The sequence below is a fragment of the Elephas maximus genome, chromosome 14 (assembly GCF_024166365.1).
Source record: "Elephas maximus indicus isolate mEleMax1 chromosome 14, mEleMax1 primary haplotype, whole genome shotgun sequence".
Lineage (NCBI taxonomy): Eukaryota > Metazoa > Chordata > Mammalia > Proboscidea > Elephantidae > Elephas > Elephas maximus.
In genome coordinates this window covers 34,479,199-34,499,324 of record NC_064832.1, presented here as the reverse complement: position 1 = coordinate 34,499,324, position 20,126 = coordinate 34,479,199, and the positions used below count along the sequence as shown (strand labels likewise).

At 44.2% G+C, this 20,126-nt stretch overlaps 1 protein-coding gene across 1 annotated transcript in view; it reads right to left on the bottom strand.

Annotated features, from left to right (window-relative positions):
* Positions 1-17,275, bottom strand: part of ERICH6B (glutamate rich 6B) — a 79,876-nt gene extending 62,601 nt beyond the window's left edge. Inside the window, exons 1-2 of the mRNA XM_049852900.1 lie at positions 16,855-17,275; positions 4,627-4,675 (exon numbers count right to left, since the gene is read on the bottom strand). Coding sequence (XP_049708857.1) covers positions 4,627-4,675; positions 16,855-17,275 — 470 coding nt within the window. The remainder of the gene's footprint in view (positions 1-4,626; positions 4,676-16,854) is intronic.
* Between the last annotated feature and the right edge of the window lie 2,851 nt (positions 17,276-20,126).

Below are 20,126 nucleotides of genomic sequence, written 5' to 3'. Positions count from 1 at the left end.
ATTAACTCCCAAAGCAGAGACCAGGCTAAGAACTCCAGTTCTATGGTATGCTGGGAAGTCAGGGTGGGAGTGGCTGCTCCCCGGCTCCTGCAGACTTCTGCCAACCCAGATGGCGGCTGTCACAAGTTACAAGGAGCCAGCTTGTGGATCATGGAAAACAGGTCCCTATGTCCTCCTGGCAGCTGAGCTACACATTGCCAAAGGCTGCTTGACTACACATGAAAGGATCTGTGGGTGCCTTCAAAGGCCACTTGGCCAGGATGCCACGACTCACAGTCTAATGTGCCAGAACATTCTCCATCCTTCCGGACTCACAGTGCTGCTCATTCAGTGGCCCTTCCTGCCTCAGTTACCTCAGGCAGAGTTGAAAAAATACTGATGTAGATGTCTCTCTCAGCAGTTTCAAATCAAACACTGAGGTCTGTCTCCCATAGCCTGCCTGCTATAAACACCACTATCATCGAGAACGGTTTCCGGTTTCTGGAGGGCCTGAAGAGAGAGCGCTTGGTGTAAGGGTCAGGCCCTGCTATCTAATGTCTAGGGACAACCCCAACCCACTGATCCACACCAGGAAAGCTTAATGCATGTCTTTCTCAGGAATATCTGAGTAAAAAGCTGTAATTCAAAGAAATGAGAGAGGTATTTGAGATATTTTGGCTCCATAGTCAATTCATGTAAATTGGCCCAACTGGGAGAAACAGGAACAAGGGAAAATATCTAACATATAAATGGGTGGTGACTATGGATTGGAAACCTTGGTGGCGTAGTGGTTAAGTGCTATGGCTGCTAACCAAAAGGTTGGCTGTTCAACTCCACCAGGCGCTCCTTGGGAACCCTATGGGGGAGTTCTACTCTGTCCTATAGGTTTGCTATGAGTTGGAATCGACTCAATAGCAATGGGTTTGGTTTATTATTATTTTTTTTTGACTATGGTTGGTAGAAAAAACACAGACTTTGGTATCAGAAGACTTTGGTATCAGAAATCTTGGCTTTCACTATAGCTAAGTAATTTTGTGCAATGGATTGTTATGGATTGAATTGTGTCCCCTCCAGATGTGTGTCAACTTGGTTAGGCCATAATGCCCAGTATTGTGTGATCGTCCTCCATTTTGTGATAAACATAATTTTCCTGTGTGTTGTAAATCCTAATCCTTGCCTGTGGTTAATGAGGTAAGATTAGATTATGTTAAAGAGGATTGGGGTGGGATGTAACACCCTTACTCAGGTCACATCCCTGATCTAATGTAAAGGGAGTTTTCCTGGGGTGTGGCCTGCACCACCTTTTATCTTACAAGAGATAAAAGGAAAGGGAAGCCCACAGAGACAGGGGGATTTCATACTACCCAGAAAGCAGTGCTGGGAGCAGAGCGTGTAATTTGGACCCAGGGTCCCTGCACTGAGAAGCTCCTCAGCCAGGGGAAGACTGATGACTAGGGCCTCACCCCAGAGCTGACAGAGAGAGAAAGCTTTCCTCTGGAGCTGGTGCCCTGAATTTGGACTTGTAGCCTACTAGACTGTGAGAGAATAAACTTCTGTTTGTTGAAGCCATCCAGTTGTGGTATTTCTGTTATAGCAGCGCTAGATAACTAAGACAGGTAAGTTAAGTTCTTTGTGCCTCAGTTTCTGCACTAGTTGATAATCATACTTCCTCCCTGGTGAGGACAAAATACCATTGGGTGAGGACAGTGTTTGTTGTTGTCATCCCTATAACCAGTAACCAGTTGGTGTCGAGCCAACTCCAACTCATGGTGATCCCATGTGTGTCAGAGTAGGACTGTGCTCTGTAGGGTTTTCAATGGCTGACTTTTTGAAAGTAGATTGCCAGGTCTTTCTTCTGAGGATCCCCTGGGTGGACTTGAACAGCTGACATTTCAGTTAGCAGCTGAGCATATTAACTGTTTGCAGCAACTCTCATTTAAATAGGGGATGTAAGAGGTTCAGCAGCCCCTCAGGATACAGGCCTGTTTCCTGTCTGGGACAGGGAGTGGGGTGAAGGGCTGAATTCTGAGGCTCGAGATAGGTGGTTGAGGGAGAGAGGAGGAGCCTGTTCTAGATGATTCTAGCAGGTAGGCACTGTGAGAAAGCTGTATTCTCTTCAGTGTCTGTAGGAGTTACAGAGAGATCTTGCATGTTTTTTCTGAGGGGCCAGCAGGTGGGTGGGGGAATGCATCTGGGTGGGCCTTGAGAGCTGGGGCAGAGCCACTCTTCTCAAGGTGTGCCATTGGAAGGGGATCCCAGGTCAAGTGGCAAGGGAGATACCTGGCTCCTAGGTCCAGCTGAGCCCAGAGATCAGGAACAAGTGGATACAGGTGAGCTCTTTAGACCAGCTCAGGAGACCCTCCCCTGGGCCTCAGTTTACTTGTCCTTCTATTAGGATGATGTCTGTTCTGCTCCACTCACTGGGTGCCCACTGGGACCCAAAGAGATACCACAAGTCACCAAGAAAGGACTTTGAAAAGGCAAAGATGCCAAGCAAACACAAGGGTTGTACTTCATGTAATGGTGGACCCCTCTGGCCATTACCATCTCCATTACATTTACCCAGGTCCCTCTCTGCCATGCCTGCCCTGGGCTGGGACATCACAGGGCCTCTGGGGCATGTGTCCAGGCCCCACTGAAGCCTCAGTACCCAGGCTGCAGGACAGGGGTGCTGCCTACCTGGCAGCTGGAGTGGACGGGATCTATGAGGAGCGGCCATATCCCAGGGCCCGGGAGATGTGATGGTTTGAGGCCTGCTTCTGGAGCCACTTTGAAGTGGGATGGGCCTGGTGCGTGCCAGAGGGACCTTCAGGGAAGGTGGGAGGAAGTGAGAGAGGAAGATGCTCTAGGCCAGGGTGGCTGATAGCTTTCCTGTGTATAAGAGACCTGTGAAAAGCCTGACTTACATCTGCTCTCCAGGGCTTCGAACCAGTTCATTCTGGTTGAAACCCCTGTGAAGACTTTGCATTTCTCACAAGTTCCCTGCTGAGAATTTGCATTTCCTCTCCAGATATACTGAATCAGAATCTACCTTTTAACAAGATTTGTGGGTGATTCTTATGTATAACTTCCTGGGAACTTGTTAGAAACACAAAATTGCTTAATTGCCACATTGCTTAATTCCCTTTGAGTGTCAGTAACTGAAGTGAAAAAGAGTCCTGGTGGAGCACTGCTGGCGCAGTGGTTAAGTGCTCAGATGCTAACTGAAAGGTTGAGAGTTTGAACACACCAGCTGGTCTGCAGGAGAAAGACCTGGCAATCTGCTCCTGTAAAGATTATAGCCTAGAAAACCCTATGGGGCAGTTCTACTCTGTCACATGGGGTCACTATGAATTAAAATCTACTCGATGGCACCTGACGATAACAACAGAGGTAAAAGGGACCACAGAAATGCTCCTCCCTTTTGAGCACTGTCTTCATTGGTATAATTACCTGTCAGACCCGTGGAGCTGGGATTCTGGAAACATGAAGCATGGATGGAGGGGCCGTCGGGGGCTGGCTGCGTGAGGTCCTGGGTACCGCTGCATGGGAGCCCAGGGACTTCAAGTAATAACCTGTGAATTCTCTACTCAGGAGAACTGGGATTTCCCTCCTGCTTCTTGCCATAATCAAAAGGTCCTGTGCATCCTTTGTATCTATGACCACTCACTTTACTAGTGGAAACAAATACGGTAAAAAAAAAAAAAAAAAAAGTCCTTTGGGGAGGGATTGCAGGGTATGAAGCATGAGGATAGGGACTGTGAATCAAAAGTCTCGTGAGCCCTCATATGGGTTTCTGCAGAGCTGTGAAAATGAGCCAGGCTGGTATAACTACCCTTCAGGAGTCAATGGTAGAGGAATAATACTATGTATCATTGTCATCTTCATCATCACCGCTAACACCTACACCAGTAAAAAACTAGTTGCCATGGAGTTGATTCCAAATCATGGCAACCCTGTGTGTGTCAGAGTAGGATTGCACTCATAGAGGTTTTCATGGCTGAGTTTTTGGAAGTAGATCACCAGGCCTTTCTTCCAAGGTACCTCTGAGTGGACTCAGACCTCCAACCTTATGGTTAGCAGCCAAGTGCATGAAACATTTGTGCCACCCAGGGCCTCCAGATAATACTTATGAAGGCTTCAAATGCCATGTGCCCTGTCTAGCTCATAATGCTTACATAGAAGGCATTTAGTCATGTATTCCGTAGAGATTTTATTGACTGTCTAGCATGTGCCAAGCCTGCGGCAGGAGCATAATATGACTTGAAAATATGTCTGAGCTTATTCTATTTCTGGGTAAAAAGCAACTTCCTTTCAGCATTCATTCATTCATTTATTCACCCAGGAGCACTGCCCACAGTTCAGACCTTCTCTCCTACCTGTTCTGAGGTGCCTGGACTTCAGATTGTCCACCCTTTCCTCCCTTCTAGTTCTGCATGCCTGGAACTCTGATCCCCGGACGTCACTCATGCTGGGAATAACTGAGTGGCAGATGTGAGGAGTGTTGACAGGTCCTTGTGTGTAACTCCAGGAGATCACCCACTCAGTCCCCCATCCTCAAAGGTCTGCTCCCCAAACCACCCCACTTGTTTTTAGACCACCAAAGACCCCTCAAGCATCGTCCCCAAGTGTGTTTCCATCCGATTTACCTGAAAAGAGAACTATTACCTTGCACCGAATATAGGTGTGGTTTGCACTGAGTGAGCCTCCTTGCACGCTAGTGGAAAAAAGAACAGAAAGAGAATATTGAAAGAAAAAAAGGCCATCTTTCTATTTAAAAACATCTTGAATCTTGTTAAGTACATGATTCTGGAATTGTGGTAGAGAGGGCATTAATTATTGCAAATTTGTTTTTACTTTTCCATAATATTGTCTCTCTAATGACTTCCTTTGAAAATTCTTAGCTTGAAATTTTATAAAATTAAAGAGAACCCAAAAAGATAATCTTCAAAATTATCTTGAAATTGTGGATTCTGGAAATCTGAAATTGCTTTGTTAATTTTTTTAGTCATCACAGAGGCCTCTCCGCCACAGGACGGAGAGGTCGCTGAGGTTCAGACGATATCAATATTAACAAAATAATTAATTTCTAAAAAGCACATTTGTGTCATTTGATCACTTGACTGTTCACCTTGAAAGATATGACCTTAGGAGTTTCATATACTAATGGAACAAAGTGTGCCATGAATTCTAGCAACTGAGAATAGCACGACGGCAGCAGTAAAGACATGAGAATCTGAAAATATAAATTTGAAAATTGTTCAAAACTTCCATCTATGCATAGTTTACCTGTGTGACACAATATTATTCAACTATTAAAATGATATCTACAAAAATGAAGCAGCGCAGGCAAATGCTGAGGTCCTAATACCCAAACCCACTGCTGCCGAGTCAATTCGGACTCAAAGCGACCCTACAGGACAAAGTAGAACTGCCCATAGGGTATCCAAGGCTGTAATCTTTACAGAAGCGGACTGCCACATCTTTCTTCCATGGAGCGGCTGGTGGGTTCGAACCATTAACCTTTTGGTTAGCAGCCAAGCTCTTTAACTATTGTACCACTAGGGCTCTTAAAATGCTAATACTAAGTTGTATAATTTTTTTGTCAAGAAATTTGAAAACAGCTTCCTGGCCAGCCTACTGGGAGAGGTCCGTATTTGTGCCCATTCCAAAGAAAGGTGATTGAACAGAATACAGAAATTATCGAACAATATCATTAATATCACTTGCAAGTAAAATTTCGCTAAAGATCATTCAAAAGCGGTTGCAGCAGTACCTCAACTGGAAACTGCTGGAAGTTCAAGCTGGATTCAGAAGAGGACACGGAACGAGGGATCTCATTGCTGATGTCAGATGGATCTTGGCAGAAACCAGAGGATACCAGAAAGTTGTTTACCTGTGTTTTATTGACTCTGCAAAGGCATTTGACTGTGTGGATCATAGCAAATTATAGGTAACATTTTGAAGAATGAGAATTCCAGAACACTTAATTGTGCTCATGAGGAACCTGTACATAGATTTATTCAATCTGTATGCTGAGCAAATAAACCAAGAAGGTGGACTATATGAAGAATGGAGCATCAGGACTGGAGGAAGACTCATTGACAACCTGTGTGATCTGCAGATGACACAACCTTGCTGGCAGAAAGTGAAGAGAACTTGAAGCACTTACTGATGAAGATTAAAGACCGCAGCCTTCAATATAGATTACACCTCAACATAAAAAAAGCAAAAATTCTCACAACTGGACCAGTAAGTAACATCGCGATAAATGGAGAAAAGATTGAAGTTGTCGAAGATTTCATTTTACTTGGATCCACAATTAACATCCATGGAAGTGGCAGTCAAGAAATCAAAAGATGCATCCCATTGGGCAAATCTCTACAAAAGACCTCTTTAAAGTGTTTAAAAAGCAAAGACGTCACTTTAAGGACTAAGGTGTGCCTGACCCAAACCATGGTGTTTTCAGTTGCCTCACATACATGCAAAAGCTGGGCAATGAGTAAAGAAGACTAAAGAATAACTGAATTACGGTGTTGGAGAAGAATATTGGATATGCCATAGACTGCTAACAGAACAAACAAATCTGCCTTGGAAGAAATATAGACAGAATGCTCCTTAGAAGCAAGGATGGTGAGACTACGTCTCACATACTTTGGACATATTATCAGGAGGGAGCAGTCCCTGGAGAAGGACATCATGCATGGTAAAGTAGAGGGTCAGCAAAAAAGAGGAAGACGCTCAGTGAGATGGAATGAAACAGTGGCTGCAACAATGGGCTCAAGCATAACAACAACTGTGAGGATGGCGCAGGACTGGGCAGTGTTTTGTTTGGTTGTATACAGGGTCACTATGAGTCGATCGCACCTAACAACAGCTATGGTTATTCTATATACAGCATGTTTAAAACTGTAAAAACAAAACAAAACAAGGAAAAAATAAGGGCAGGGGGATGGAAGAAAAAAATCACTAAAGTGTGAACTAGGTTTATTTATACTTAGGTATTAGTAGCTGGGTGATGTTTTCCTAGTTTTCACTCTTCAAGTTTTTCATTTTCTTAAATGAACAAGAAGAGCCTTTGTTTCTTTCTATGTCTCTGTTCCCAAATTCAAATACGCACATGATTTATTAAAAAAACAGAAACAAAGAATGAAAGGAGGAGGGAAGGGAGGAAAAAAGAGAAGTGACTAGAAGAGAGAGAAGAGAAAGTTTGGGATCCTGTCCTGGCTCTTCTGTTTCCGTATAACCTTTCACTAGTCTTATAACCGTTCTAAATGAGAGGAAATAATTGTTGGAGAATTAAAGGAGATTAAGATTGTGAAATATAACGCAAACAAACCATTTGCCGCTGAGTCGACTCTGACTCATGGCAACCCTGTGTGAGTCAGAGTAGAACTGAGCTTCACAGGATTTTTAGTGGCTGATTTTTTTGGCAGTAGATTGCCAGGCTTTTCTTCCAAGGTGCCTCTGGGTACACTCAAACCACCAATCTTTTGGTTAGCAGCAGAGTGCATTAACCATTTGTACCAAATGCCTGTTATCCCTTACCCTATGCCACTGGATTGGGCTCTCCAGCCTTCTTCAGGGCAAGACAATTGCAGAAAAGGATGATCTTTGTCCAGAAGCACAGTGCAAGCTGAAGGCCACTCGCCCTGGGCTCAGCATCTCTGTATACCAGTTGCCCACTCGAGGAACATTGGTTGGGAAGCTCTGCTACCAACTGTGAACCTTCCTGCGTGAAAAGTTGGCTGGTTCTATCATCCCTGCCTTATCAGTATTTCTTTTACCTTTCTCCTTAAACGTTAGACATCAACTCTCAATTGGAAATGGCTACCAAATGATAGCATTTAGGCCAAGTAGAACTTGGCACAGTGGTTAAGCATTTGACTGCTAACCAAAAGGTTGACAGTTCAAATCCACCAGCTGCTCCTTGGAAACCTTATGGGGCAGTTCTACGCTGTCCTATAGGGTCGCTATGAGTTGGAATTGACTTGACAGCAATGGGTTTGGTGTTTTGGTTTAGCACGTTGTATAAAAAAGCCCTGGTGGCTGCTGATCAACAGATTGGCAGTTGGAACCCACCCATTGAGAAAAGACCTGGCAATCTGTTTCCATAAAGATTACATCCAAGGAAACCCTATGGGGCATTTCTACTCTGTCACATAGGGTCGCTATGAGTCAGAACGAACTCAACAGCACCTAACAACAACATAACAGCATTTGGTGCTGAAGGAGAACGATCAAGAATAACAAACATCAAATCCAGCAGGTTATGTGTATTAAAATGCTATGAGGCAAAAACACTATGAAACAAATCACTGTACTGTGATGTCTCTATAGCACTATTTGCTACTGAGCAGAATTCTTCACCAGGAAGGTCTTGTGCTGTGAAGAAATAAAAGGGGCCTCATTGCAAGGTGGGTTCACTCTATAGCGTGTTCTGTGATGCTAGGTAGTAACATAGGTTGTACTCCTTCCTTCTTGTGAGATCAAAAGAGAATTTTTAGAGCTTACAATTGCAGGGTATGGGAGAGCTTTCAAAGAATTTTCAGATACGTTATTTCATTTCATTATCAAGACCACATTGTGAAGGAAGTTGTTTTTAAGGGGAAACCGAAACTTAGAGTGGGTAAGAGACATGGCCAGGGTCATGGGCCCACCATGTGCCGGATCTTCTGACTGATGCCACAGTGGTTTATGCCCACCCAGTGGTGCCATGGAAAAAAGGCCTGGTGATCTACTTCTGTAAAAAATTACAGCCAAGAAAACCCTATGGAGCAGTTCAATTTTGTAACACTTGGGGTCATTATGAGTCAGAATCAACTTGATGGCAATGTGTTTGGTTTTTGATTTTCTTGTTATCCTTAATTTACACTTAAGACCAAGGTACAGAGAGGTTAAATGACTTGCCTAAACTCATGCAACTAGTAAGTGGGGGAGCTGGCATTGAAACCCAAGCAGTCAAGCTCCTGAGAAAGAAAAAAGTGCTCTTGGTGATAGACGCCTATCTGCCACACAAGAGCCAAATGAATGGCACTCACTCTGTTCCTTCCCTTCCTTATCCCTTGGCAGACATTGCTAAGTGACCGTAGCACTCTCTCATGCTGAGCCCCACCAAGGCCTCAGAATCCTGCTCAACAAAGTGCTCCACCACTAACCTCTAGCAATTAAACTATTGGCAAGAGAGATGGAAGCCCATTTGTCATCTCTTAGTGTTCCTTTTATAGGCGTCAATTAATTCATGAAGTTGTTTTAAAAAATAAGTGCGCGTGTGTGCCTGTGTCTTAGAAAATGCAATGTGATCTCTTGATTCAGTGTGTACTTAAGAGCATCTGCTGGGGTCAGGAAGGCGCTCTTGTTAGGCATTGAGGTTCTGTAAAAATGGCGGGGCAGCAGCCTCCGGCCTCCTCTTCTAACTTCACAAGGGAGGGGGAGAAACAGCATCAACAGCCCCAGGCTGATTCCTGTGAGGCGGAGGTCAGACACACCTCCTCTCTCCAAACTTTTTACCAATTCTGACACTAGCCTTCCCTCCCACAGCACTCTCTACTTCCCTGTTGGGTTGGATGATTCACTACAGTGGTCACACAGAACTCACAGACCATACTTACAGCTATGGGGTTTATTAGGGAAGTAAAAAGGTACAACTCAGGATCGTAAACAACTCAGGATACAGTTCTTCGATCAGGAGAGCTTCGCAGCCAGGGCCATAGACCTCTTGGCCTCACGGCCTCACCTCTGCCCTGCTCGGGCAAGTGTTACAAAGCCACTAGCTTCATGGGTGGGTGAGCCCTTCCACAGCCGTACTGAGCTGCTGTTGCTCTTGCAGCTGCTGTGCCACTGCCTCCTGCTGTCTTCTGTGTGACAGCTCCCTATCTGTCTCCTGGATTGAGGAGGTTCTCAGCACAGGCACCCTGGGTTCAAAGGACATTCTTTGCTCCTGTCTCTTCTTCTTGGTAGTAAGACTCACCTCCTGCCCCTTTGCTCTGGGAATGGCTCTCTTTTAAGCCTAGTGGGATGGCAAAACTGACCAATCCCCTTGTTAGAGTTCCTTATACCCTATTTGCATGTTCCCACCCTCGCAGGTTTCCATGTACCTTATTCGCTTTAGCAGTAAGCTGTCCAATCCCCTTGGTGGGCCACAAGTGCCTCATTTACGTAGTCCCACTCAATCGATGTGTGTGTCACAAAGACTATGGCTGGAAGGGCCATAGTAAGTAATTCACTGCACTGCAGGCCACCCCCTGGCTCTTCTAGCTGTTGGCCCTTTCATACTTGAAGGATTAACTTCCCCCTTCCAATCATTTTACCTGTCCAAAACAGTCATTAACAATTAGTCTTCAGTAGGGCAAAGAGTCCTCAGGGTGAGGTTACTCCAGTGCCAGCCATTCAAGACTGCTGCAGGTATCCATCTGATCTGGTCAGGTTCTCCAAAAGTCACCTCATCTTCACCCTTCCTGGCCTCTGATAAAATTTTACTGAGAGATTATTCCCTTGCTCTGATTCTCACAAGGTATCAACATAGCAAAACTGTTAAGGGACTTTAGGTTCGGCCATGGTACTTGAGTCCAGCAGTGCCTCCCCCCTAGTCCACTCTTTCACGTCTATAGCTTCTACAGTTAGTTTTTTCAATCACAACTAACCCTGTTAACAGTCAACACTCACAACTGAATCACATAATCCTATCAGTATCTTCCTCTATCCTCTCTTCCCCAGACCCATCAGGAAAAAAGGAATCTGTTCAGTGGAAATCCTCCCTTGTCCCCCTCATTTTGAGTCTAAGAACAGCCAAGAAAACATGTAAACCAGTCAGTTCATGCCTTTGTCTCCACCCATTATAAATAGCCAATGTTTAAACCGCCTGTCCCTATCAGACCAGTATTCTGAGGAGACAAGCATGTTCCTTGGTTTGAAGAATCTTCTCTTGTAGTTGGAACTTTAAGCGTCTGCATCCATATGCAACATCCAGTCCAGAGCAAGCCAACAGATTGCAGCAATCCACACCAGGTCACGGTGTCAGACATCTTTCTCTTCATTCAGTTGGCTCTGGTCAGCTCATCCCTAGCCATTCACGCTAGATCAATGGGTACCAGCTGTAGTCTCAGGAGTCCACACATCTCCCTGCCTTTCAGACCAGCCAGCCCTTTCTCTCTCCCTCTCATCCCTAGGTCAGGTCAATAGGTGCCAATGGAACATGCTCAAACTCAGCCTGTCTCTTCATTGCTGTACTTGCCCCACTTCTACTCATCTCTCAGCTCCAGGTGGTCACTTCAAATGAGCATATCAGACTGTCTACTCACTGGCTCTGTCTTAGTTATCTAGTGCTGCTATAAGAGAAATACTACAAGTGGATGGCTTTAACAAACAGAAGTTTATTCTCTGCAGTCTAGTAGGCTAGAAGTCCGAATTCAGGGCATCAGCTCTAAGGGAAGGCTTTCTCTGTTTGTCAGTTCTGGGGGGAGGTCCTTGTCATCAATCTTCCCCAGTCAAGGAGCTTCTCAGCACAGGGATCCTGGGTCCAAAGGATGAACTATTCTCCTGGCTCTTGTTTCTCGGTGGTAGGAGGTCCCCTTGTCTTTCTATTTGCTCCTTTTATATCTCAAAAGAGATTGACTTAAAACACAATCTAATCTTGTAGATTGGACCCTGCTTCATTAACGTAACTGCCTCTAATCCTGCCTCATTATGGAGGTAGGATTTACAACACACAGGAAAATCACATAAGATGACAAAATGGTACACGAGCACACAACACTGGGAATCACGGCCTAGCCAAGTTGACACATATTTTGGGGAGACACAATTCAACCTGTGACAGGCTTCCTTTGACTTCCAGCCCTGGAAGGGAGTTACTCTGATGGGCGCTGACTTTTCTTACCTTGATGCATCCAATGGCAAAGCTGCAGGTCCTTCCTTCAAATGCAAATTTCCTGCTCTCCCAGCAGTTCTGAGTGGGTCTGCATGTCTTTTCAAATGCAATCTTCCTGGCTCCGAAGGTTCTGGGTGGGGCTCATATTTTCGACCTGAACCCCCAATACTCTATACACAGGGCTACTGCATTTAAACCAAGAGCCTATGTGTCTTTTGGGAAAATCCTAGTTTCCCTTTTAGCATATCCACTCAAATATTGACTAAGGCGGAGTTACATGCTATCTGTAATGTATAATACACGATATTCATTTACATCATACATGTAGGTCTGCTTTACAACACCAGGTAGGAGAAACATTCAATATCCATAGTACATTCAAATAAACACATAACCCTTTTTAAAAAAATCCCAATTTCATCTTCACCCCTTGACTATCTTCCCATTCAAATGCATATGGTCTTGGGCCTCTAGCTATGTGGAACCAGAAGACCTTGGCCCCCTATCAATCATCTTGTTTAACCAGCCTGGTTTTTGCCCCAAGCCACTCCAAATGCGGCTTTTCTTTCCTTAGCTGCAGAATAACATCTCTTACTTTCCTTTCAGGCATTAAAGACAATGACAATCAAAGTAACCGTCTAAGAATCAAAAATTTCACTTCTCTCTCCCCTCCATTCTTTCTCTTACTTGCTTCTATAAGCCTGGAGTCATTGCAACGAATCCTGCTTCTGATGCCAACTGTAAAAATGGCATGGTATGGCAGCATCAGACCTCCTTGGCTAACTTCTCAAGAGGGAAGGAGAATCATTATCAGCACCAACGGCCCAAGGCTGATTCCTATGAGGGGGAGAGCAGACATACCTTGTCCCTCCAACCTTTTTACCAATTCTGACACCGGCTGTCTTAGTCATCTAGTGCTGCCATAACAGAAATACCACAAGTGGGTGACTGTAACAAAGAGAACTTTATTCTCTCACAGTCTAGTAGGTTAAAGTTCAAATTCAGGGCGTCAGCTCTAGGGGAAGGCTTTCTCACTCTGTCAGCTCTGGAGGAAGGTCCTTGTCCTCAATCCTCCCCTGGTTGAAGAGCTTCTGAAGTACAGGGATCTCGTGTCCAAAGGACATGCTCTGCTCCTGGTGCTGCTTTCTTGGTGGTATGAGGTCCCCAACTCCCTGCTTGCTTCCCTTTCCTTTTATCTCTCGAGAGATAAAAGGTGGTGCAGGCCACACCCGAGGGAAACTCCCTTTTGGATCAGGGAGGTGGCCTGAGTAATCCTTTTAACCACAGGCAGAGATTACGATTTATAACACATAAGAAAATCACAAAATGGAGGGCAACTACACATGGCCTAACCAAGTTGACACATATTTTGGGGGACATAATTCAATCCATTACATCAGCTGTCCCTTCCACAGCACTCTCTACTTCTCTGTTGGGTTTGATAATTTGTTGTAACGGCCACACAGAACTCAGAACATACGCATAGTTATGGGATTTATTAGGGAAGTAACAGGGTACAATTCAGGATCATAAACAACTCAGGATACAGGTCTTCCATCAGAACAGCTTCTCCTCAGCTGTGCCTGCAGACAAGCCTCTCTCCAATCTCTTGGCATTGCCTCTGCCCTGCTCTGGCAAGTGTTACAAAGCTTCTCACTCTGTGAGTTGGCAAGCCCCACCACAGCCATGTTGTGCTGGTATTGCTCTTGCTACTGATAACGTCACCATCTCTCACTGTCTTCCACGTTACAGTTCCCTCTCTCTGTCTTCTGGATCTAGGGGGTTTCAGCACAGAGGCCCCAGGTCCAAAGGATGCACTCCACTCCTGTCTCTTCTTCTTCGTAGTGAAGTTCCCCCCTGTTCTGGGGTTGGCCCTCTTTTAAGCCCAGTGGCAAAACTGACCAATCCCCTTTTTCCCCACACCCCACTGCCGTCAAGTCGATTCCGACTCATAGCGACCCTATAGGACAGTGTAGAACTGCCCCATAGAGTTTCCAAGGAGCACCTGGCGGATTCAAACTCCTGACCTCTTGGTTAGCAGCCGCAGCACTTAACCACTACACCACCAGGGTTTCCATCCCCTTGTTAGGGTTCCATATACCTTATTTGCATGGTCCCACCCCCACAGTGTTTCATGGACCTTATTTGCATTAACAGCAAGCTGTCCAACCCACTTGGTGGGCCAGGAATACGTTATTTGCATAGTCCCACCCAATCATTATGTGGGAGTTGCAAAGACTACTGCTAAAAGGGCCATATTAAATAATTCACTGCACCACAGGTTCAAAACATGGGGTAGACAAAATTTTATCTGAAAGGTTTTGGAAGGATACCCTACATAAAAAATCTTGTTGTGAATTCTTATGAAAAGGTAAGAATACTCTTGTAAACCCCTTCTTAGTCTTGTTTAGTACAGCCTGGCTCGGTACCCTAGGTTTTTATAGAACACGACATGTTTCTATGTACCTTTTAATGGCATTTTAGCATTCCCCTCCAGTTTTTTCAGTGCCTCTCCTACCAGGGCATTTATTTTCAAAGCTTTTGCTTTATACACAATTCCAGACAGCATTGTATTTGTTCTGCTCTAGTGGGGAATATATTTACGAAGATCCAGTGCATGGTGAGGACATGTTAAGAATGCTTGATTCATACTGTGCAAGAGAAAAGCCGGAATGCTATTTTTCAGGATTAGAATTACACTTGTTACATGAACAGAAGGGATGTTAGGATTCCGAAGCAGCTTAATCACAGAGGCCCACAGAAAAGAGAATGTCCAAGCAATAGAGGAATGATTTCTCAAATGCAATCACTAACCCTCTATGAGGGTAGTAGGAACCTAGGATGATACATTTGATTTGATGGAGATGGATGTAAAAATAAAACAAGCTTTTGGGATGTAGCTTGTGTGTAATCAGATTGGGGTTTAAAAACTCAAACTGCCTGGGTTGCTTGCAGTTGGTGGCAGAACCAGACCCAGAAAAATAGTTTAGCTCAATTTCCAGGTCAACATTAAGATGATGCAGATGAGCTGGATTTTTAGATTTTTGTGCATAATTGCATATGGCCGTGGGGTCATGATATCAAGGGAAGATATCACATGAATTTATGAGTGAAGGTGTATCATCTGCTTTTGGCAAACAGTACAAGGACGTGGCACCAAATAATAAGACCCACCTTAAGGAAATGTTGCCAGCTGGAAAAATGTCTACCTTCGGAGGAGAGAAAGCATTCCAAAGTCAAATACTCACAAGCGGAATCAGATGAGTCCTTCCAGGGGGCTGAGGGGACACCACGGGGAGGCACTAGTGTCTGTTGACCTAGCGACAGATCATAGGGATGTATTCTAGGAAATGGAGTCCCTGGGTGGTACAAATGGTCAAGTGTGCTCGGCTACTAACTGAAAGGTTGGTGGTTTGAGTCCACCCAGAGGCACTTTGGAAGAAAGCCCTGGCGATCTACTTCTGAAAGATCAGCCATTAAAAACGCTGTGGAGCACAATTCTACTCTGACGCACTTGGGGTCACCGTAAGTTGAAATGAACTCGGTGACATTTTTTTTTTCTTATTAGTATTCTAAGAAATAGAGATCAGAGATAAAACTTAACTCTAAGTATGTTCATCAAAGGGCTGTTTAAAAAGTAACAAAACAAGCAATAAATGACAACAATATGAGATCCATGAAAAAATTATGAGATATCAATACAATGCATTAATACTGTGCAGCCATTAAGTGAATTTGTAAAAAATGTAATGAAACGAAATGATATTCATTTAAGTTCATCATATTTATATATACTTAAAGTATATAAAAGGCAACCTGGTGGTACAATGGTTAAGAGCTCAGCTACTAACAAAAGGTCAGCAGTTTGAACCCACCCAACAGCTTCACAGAAGAAAGACCTCGTGATTTGCTCCTGGGAAGATTACAGCCTTGAAAACCCTGTGGGGCAGTTCTACTCCGTCACACGGGGTCTCTATGAGTTGGAATCAACTTGACGGCAGCCAACAACAACAACACGAAATATATAAGTAAATGTACCTTAAAAAGCAGCTCACAAAACAGTATGTAAAGTATGACTCTTTCACAAAAGATATATGTAAAGTCTGGGGAGGCGTGGTGAATTAATTACTTTTGTGTGCGGCCTTTATAGCCATGGTCTTGTAACTCCCACCCAGGTGACTGTGTGATAGGGTAATTGTGGCCTACCAAGGGGACTGGTCAGTTTTTGCCCTAAAAGACAGCCAATTCCAGAGCAAAGAGGAGAGCCCACCACCACCAAAAAAGGAGAGACCCACAGCAGAGACCTGTAGGAGATAGCGCAGTGGGCTTCCTGGCCCACAGAGTGAGAAAGCTGAGTGCCTTTGGGCAGAGACTGAAGGCCAGGGAGAAGTCTACATCTGACCCATAAATTTGGGACTTGACAGCCTCCAGCACCTCATGAGCCATTTCTTTTATATGGTCCGTGAGTTCTGAGAGACGTTGCAAGAAATTAGGGAACCCAAAGACAGAGGGAGAGTACTGAGCTGAGAGGGAGAAGCTGATGTTAGAGATGATGGAGTGGGACAGCAGCTTGGAAAAGTTAGTCATTTGGGACGTCTTTAACCTCGCCTTATAGGAACCAGCTTTGTGCTGATTCTTATAAAAGAAATTATTGGTTTAGGAGGATATAACCAAAATGTGGGAAGTGGTGATCATCTCTGTGTGATGGTGATTTCTGCTTTCTTCTTTTTGTTTACATATAGTTTCTAAAATATACACAATGAACATACATTACTTGTGTAATAAGAAAATGAAAAGACAAAAATGGTGGGGTATTTTTTGTTTTGTCTTTTTAAATAGGAGCTTTGTGTTCGTTAAGTCTCCCTGTCTGCTCTGTTGGCAGAGTTCTTTAGGGCATGGTTATTGCAGCTGTGAGTAGGACTGGGTTAGCAATGACTCATGCTACCTCTCACCTCCATGGGTAGGGTTGGCAATTTGATCCCAGGTTTCTTGTTTTTTTCCTGGGCATTGTGGTCAACTAGAGCTACCATCCTTTGGGAGGTCTTCCTCCAGATACTCACCATCTTCCAGATACTCTTCTTTACCTAGATACCCAGACCCTTCCAGATATTTTTCCTCCTCGAGATTCTCTCCCTCCTCATTCAGAAATTGTTCATACACATAGGAATCTGCTGCTTTCTCTTCTAGGTGCCGTCTCTCTGGCAGATACACTATTTCGTATCCATACTCGTTTCCTTTCAGATACTTTTCTTCCTCCAGATACATTTCTTCTTCCAGGTACTCTTCCTCTTCAGGAAATTCTTCTTGCAAAGATTCTTCCTGAAAAGCCTCCTCATCTAGTTTTATTTCATTGTCATCTCCGTCTGAAAAGTAGGTCTGTGTGGAATTTTGGGAGGTTGCGGGTAGGTGAGTAGATGATGTTTCTAACTGCTTCTTTTCAGCAGACATGTTGACGAAGCAGTAAGCAGGTGAAACCCTTCAGCAGCAGGAAAAGTCACTTCATCATCCTGGTAACCAAGAAAGAAAGGAATAAAATTACATTAGTCAGTCACAGCCCACTGCCTACAGATCCATTTTTGCTTATTCTAATTCTTTGTTCACTCATTTTGTTCAGCAGCCTTCAGAGGGCCCTTTGAATGTGCATATCAGTACTTGGTGGCCCATGAAAAGGCATAAAAAAGAGGGCACAGAGGCATTACCTCAAGGAAGTAGCTGGGGAGACCACACCTGAAGGCAATGACTTTGAAATCACCAAATGCGATGAAGTAACTGAGAAGGGCTAGAAAGTGAAGGAATGCTTACTGGGGGCAATTATTAGAGGAGACTTCATTTCATTCATGAAGAACTATTTATCACCATAATAAACAAGACAGAGGCACTGTCATCTAAGAACTTGAAATTTGGGGAGAAAAAGTGATGCAAACAGATTTCTAAATACAAAATGGTAAGCACAATGGAACAGGTGTATGCAGTGTGTTATGGACATGGTGGTTGAGGCTCATGGTCAATTATAGCCCTTGTAGTTGGAGGGTAATACACTGTGGACTGTCAGAAGAACAAACAAATCAGTCTTAGAAGAAACACAACCAGGATGCTCTTTAGAAGTGAGGATGACAAGACTTTGGCTTACTTACTTTGGACATTCCAATAGGAAAAAGCAATTGCCAGAAGAGGACATCATGGCTGGTAAGATAGAGGGTCAGCAAAAACAAGGGAAACCCTCCATGAGATGGATTGATATAATAGCCACAACGATGGACACAAATATACCAATAATTATGAAGATGGTGCAGAACAGGACAATGTTTCGTTCTATTACACATAGGTTGTCGTGAGTCGGAGCCTACTTGATGGCAACTACCAACAACAAAGGTGGAGATCTGCCAGGCACATTCTCATGGCAGCCACACACACGCTGCCACCTCCCCAGAGGCATGACTCACGTTAGTTCACATGACAAAATCTTACTTATATTTTAATCCTCAGCTTCAACACTATGGTGAGTATCCTTGATTCCTCCATGAACTCCTCCATGCTCCATCCTATGCTCTATCTCTACATTTCTACATATTTTTAAAGTAACGATTTTCTGTATGTGACGGTTAAGATTGTGTGTCAAATTGGCTGGGCCATGATTTTCAGTGGTTTGGCAGTTATGATGCAGTTTGGTAGCTATTTATAATATAATCACCTCCATAATGAGATCTGATATAATATGATCACCTCCATGATGAGAGCTGTTGTGAGCAGCCAACCAGTTGAAAGAGCGTTTACTTGGGGGGTGTGGCCTGCATCCGGTATAGGTAGACTTTCTGGCAAGGCTCCCTGGCTTTTGCTCACTCTAGACCCTGCAGCTGGTTCGTGTTCATCAACATCCCGTTCTTGGGACTTGAGCTAGCAGCTTACTTGCCGTCCTACCTGCTGATCTTGGGATTTGTCAGCCTCCACAGCTTGTGAGCCAGAGGCCAGCTTTCTGACCTTTTGATCTTGGATTCACCAGCTCCTGTGACTACAGGAATCAGGAGAAGCCTCCACCCTGATGCATGAACTTGGGACTTTCCAGCCTCTACAACTGTGTGAGCTATTTCCTTGATTTAATTCTCTTATATATATTTCTATGCTACACTGGTTTGGCTTCTCTAGAGAATCCAGTCTAAGATATTCGGTACTGAGATTGGTTCTAGAGAAACAAAATTCTAAGGATGAGTTTTCCAAATTGGTACTCAAGTTTGGTTAGTCTTAAAGATGTCAATGACTCTGCTTCCAGTAGTAAAGAGGGCACTGCTAATCCATGGCATGAGGTGGCAATAAAATTATGAAAAATATCACCACCAATAGATCAGATATTGTTGAATGGCAAGGCTCCGAGTGATCACATGTTTGACACCTTTCTACGATTTTGTCAGAATGAGAAGTATGAGAAAGCTGGTTGGTTGGTCCTACTTTTGCTAGACAAAGTTGTGAAAGAAAGAGATGAGCTCAGGCCTTTCAGAGTCACAGCTCAAGCACCACATAAACGACCTCAAAGTTTCTACTTTTGCCTTGAAAGAAAGCTTTATTTCTTGTAGCAAGAGAGCTGATATTGCGGAAAACCAAATCAACCCCAGAGTCTTTTTTTTTTTTTAATTTCTATTGTGTTTTAAGTGAAAGTTTACAAATCAAGTCAGTCTCTCATACAAAAATTTATATACACCTTGCTATATACTCCTAATTGCTCTCCCCCTAATGAGACAGCACACTCCTTCCTTCCATTCTCTTCGCGTCCATTCCACCAGCTTTTTACCCACTCTGCCCTCTCATCCCTTCTCCAGACAGGAGATGCCAACATAGTCCCATGTGTCTACTTGATCCAAGAAGCTCATTCTTCACCAGCATCATTTCGATCCCATTGCCAGTCCAGTCCCTGTCTGAAGAGTTGGCTTTGGGAATGGTTCCTGTTTGGGGCTAACAGAAGGTCTGGGGACCATGATCACCAGGGTCCTTATAGTCTCAGTCAGACCATTAAGTCTGGTCTTTTTACGAGGATTTGGGGTCTGCATCCCACTGCTCTCCTGCTCCCTCAGGGGTTCTCTGTTGTGTTCCCTGTCAGGGCAGTCATCCCTTGTAGCCAGGCACCATCTAGTTCTTCTGGTTTCAGACTGATGTAGTCTCTGGTTTATGTGGCCCTGTCTGTCTCTTGGGCTCATAATTACCTTGTGTCTTTGTTATTCTTCAGTCTCCTTTGCTACAGGTGGGTTGAGACCAATTGATGCATCTTAGATGGCTGCTTGCTAGCATTAGGACCCCAGATGCCACTCTC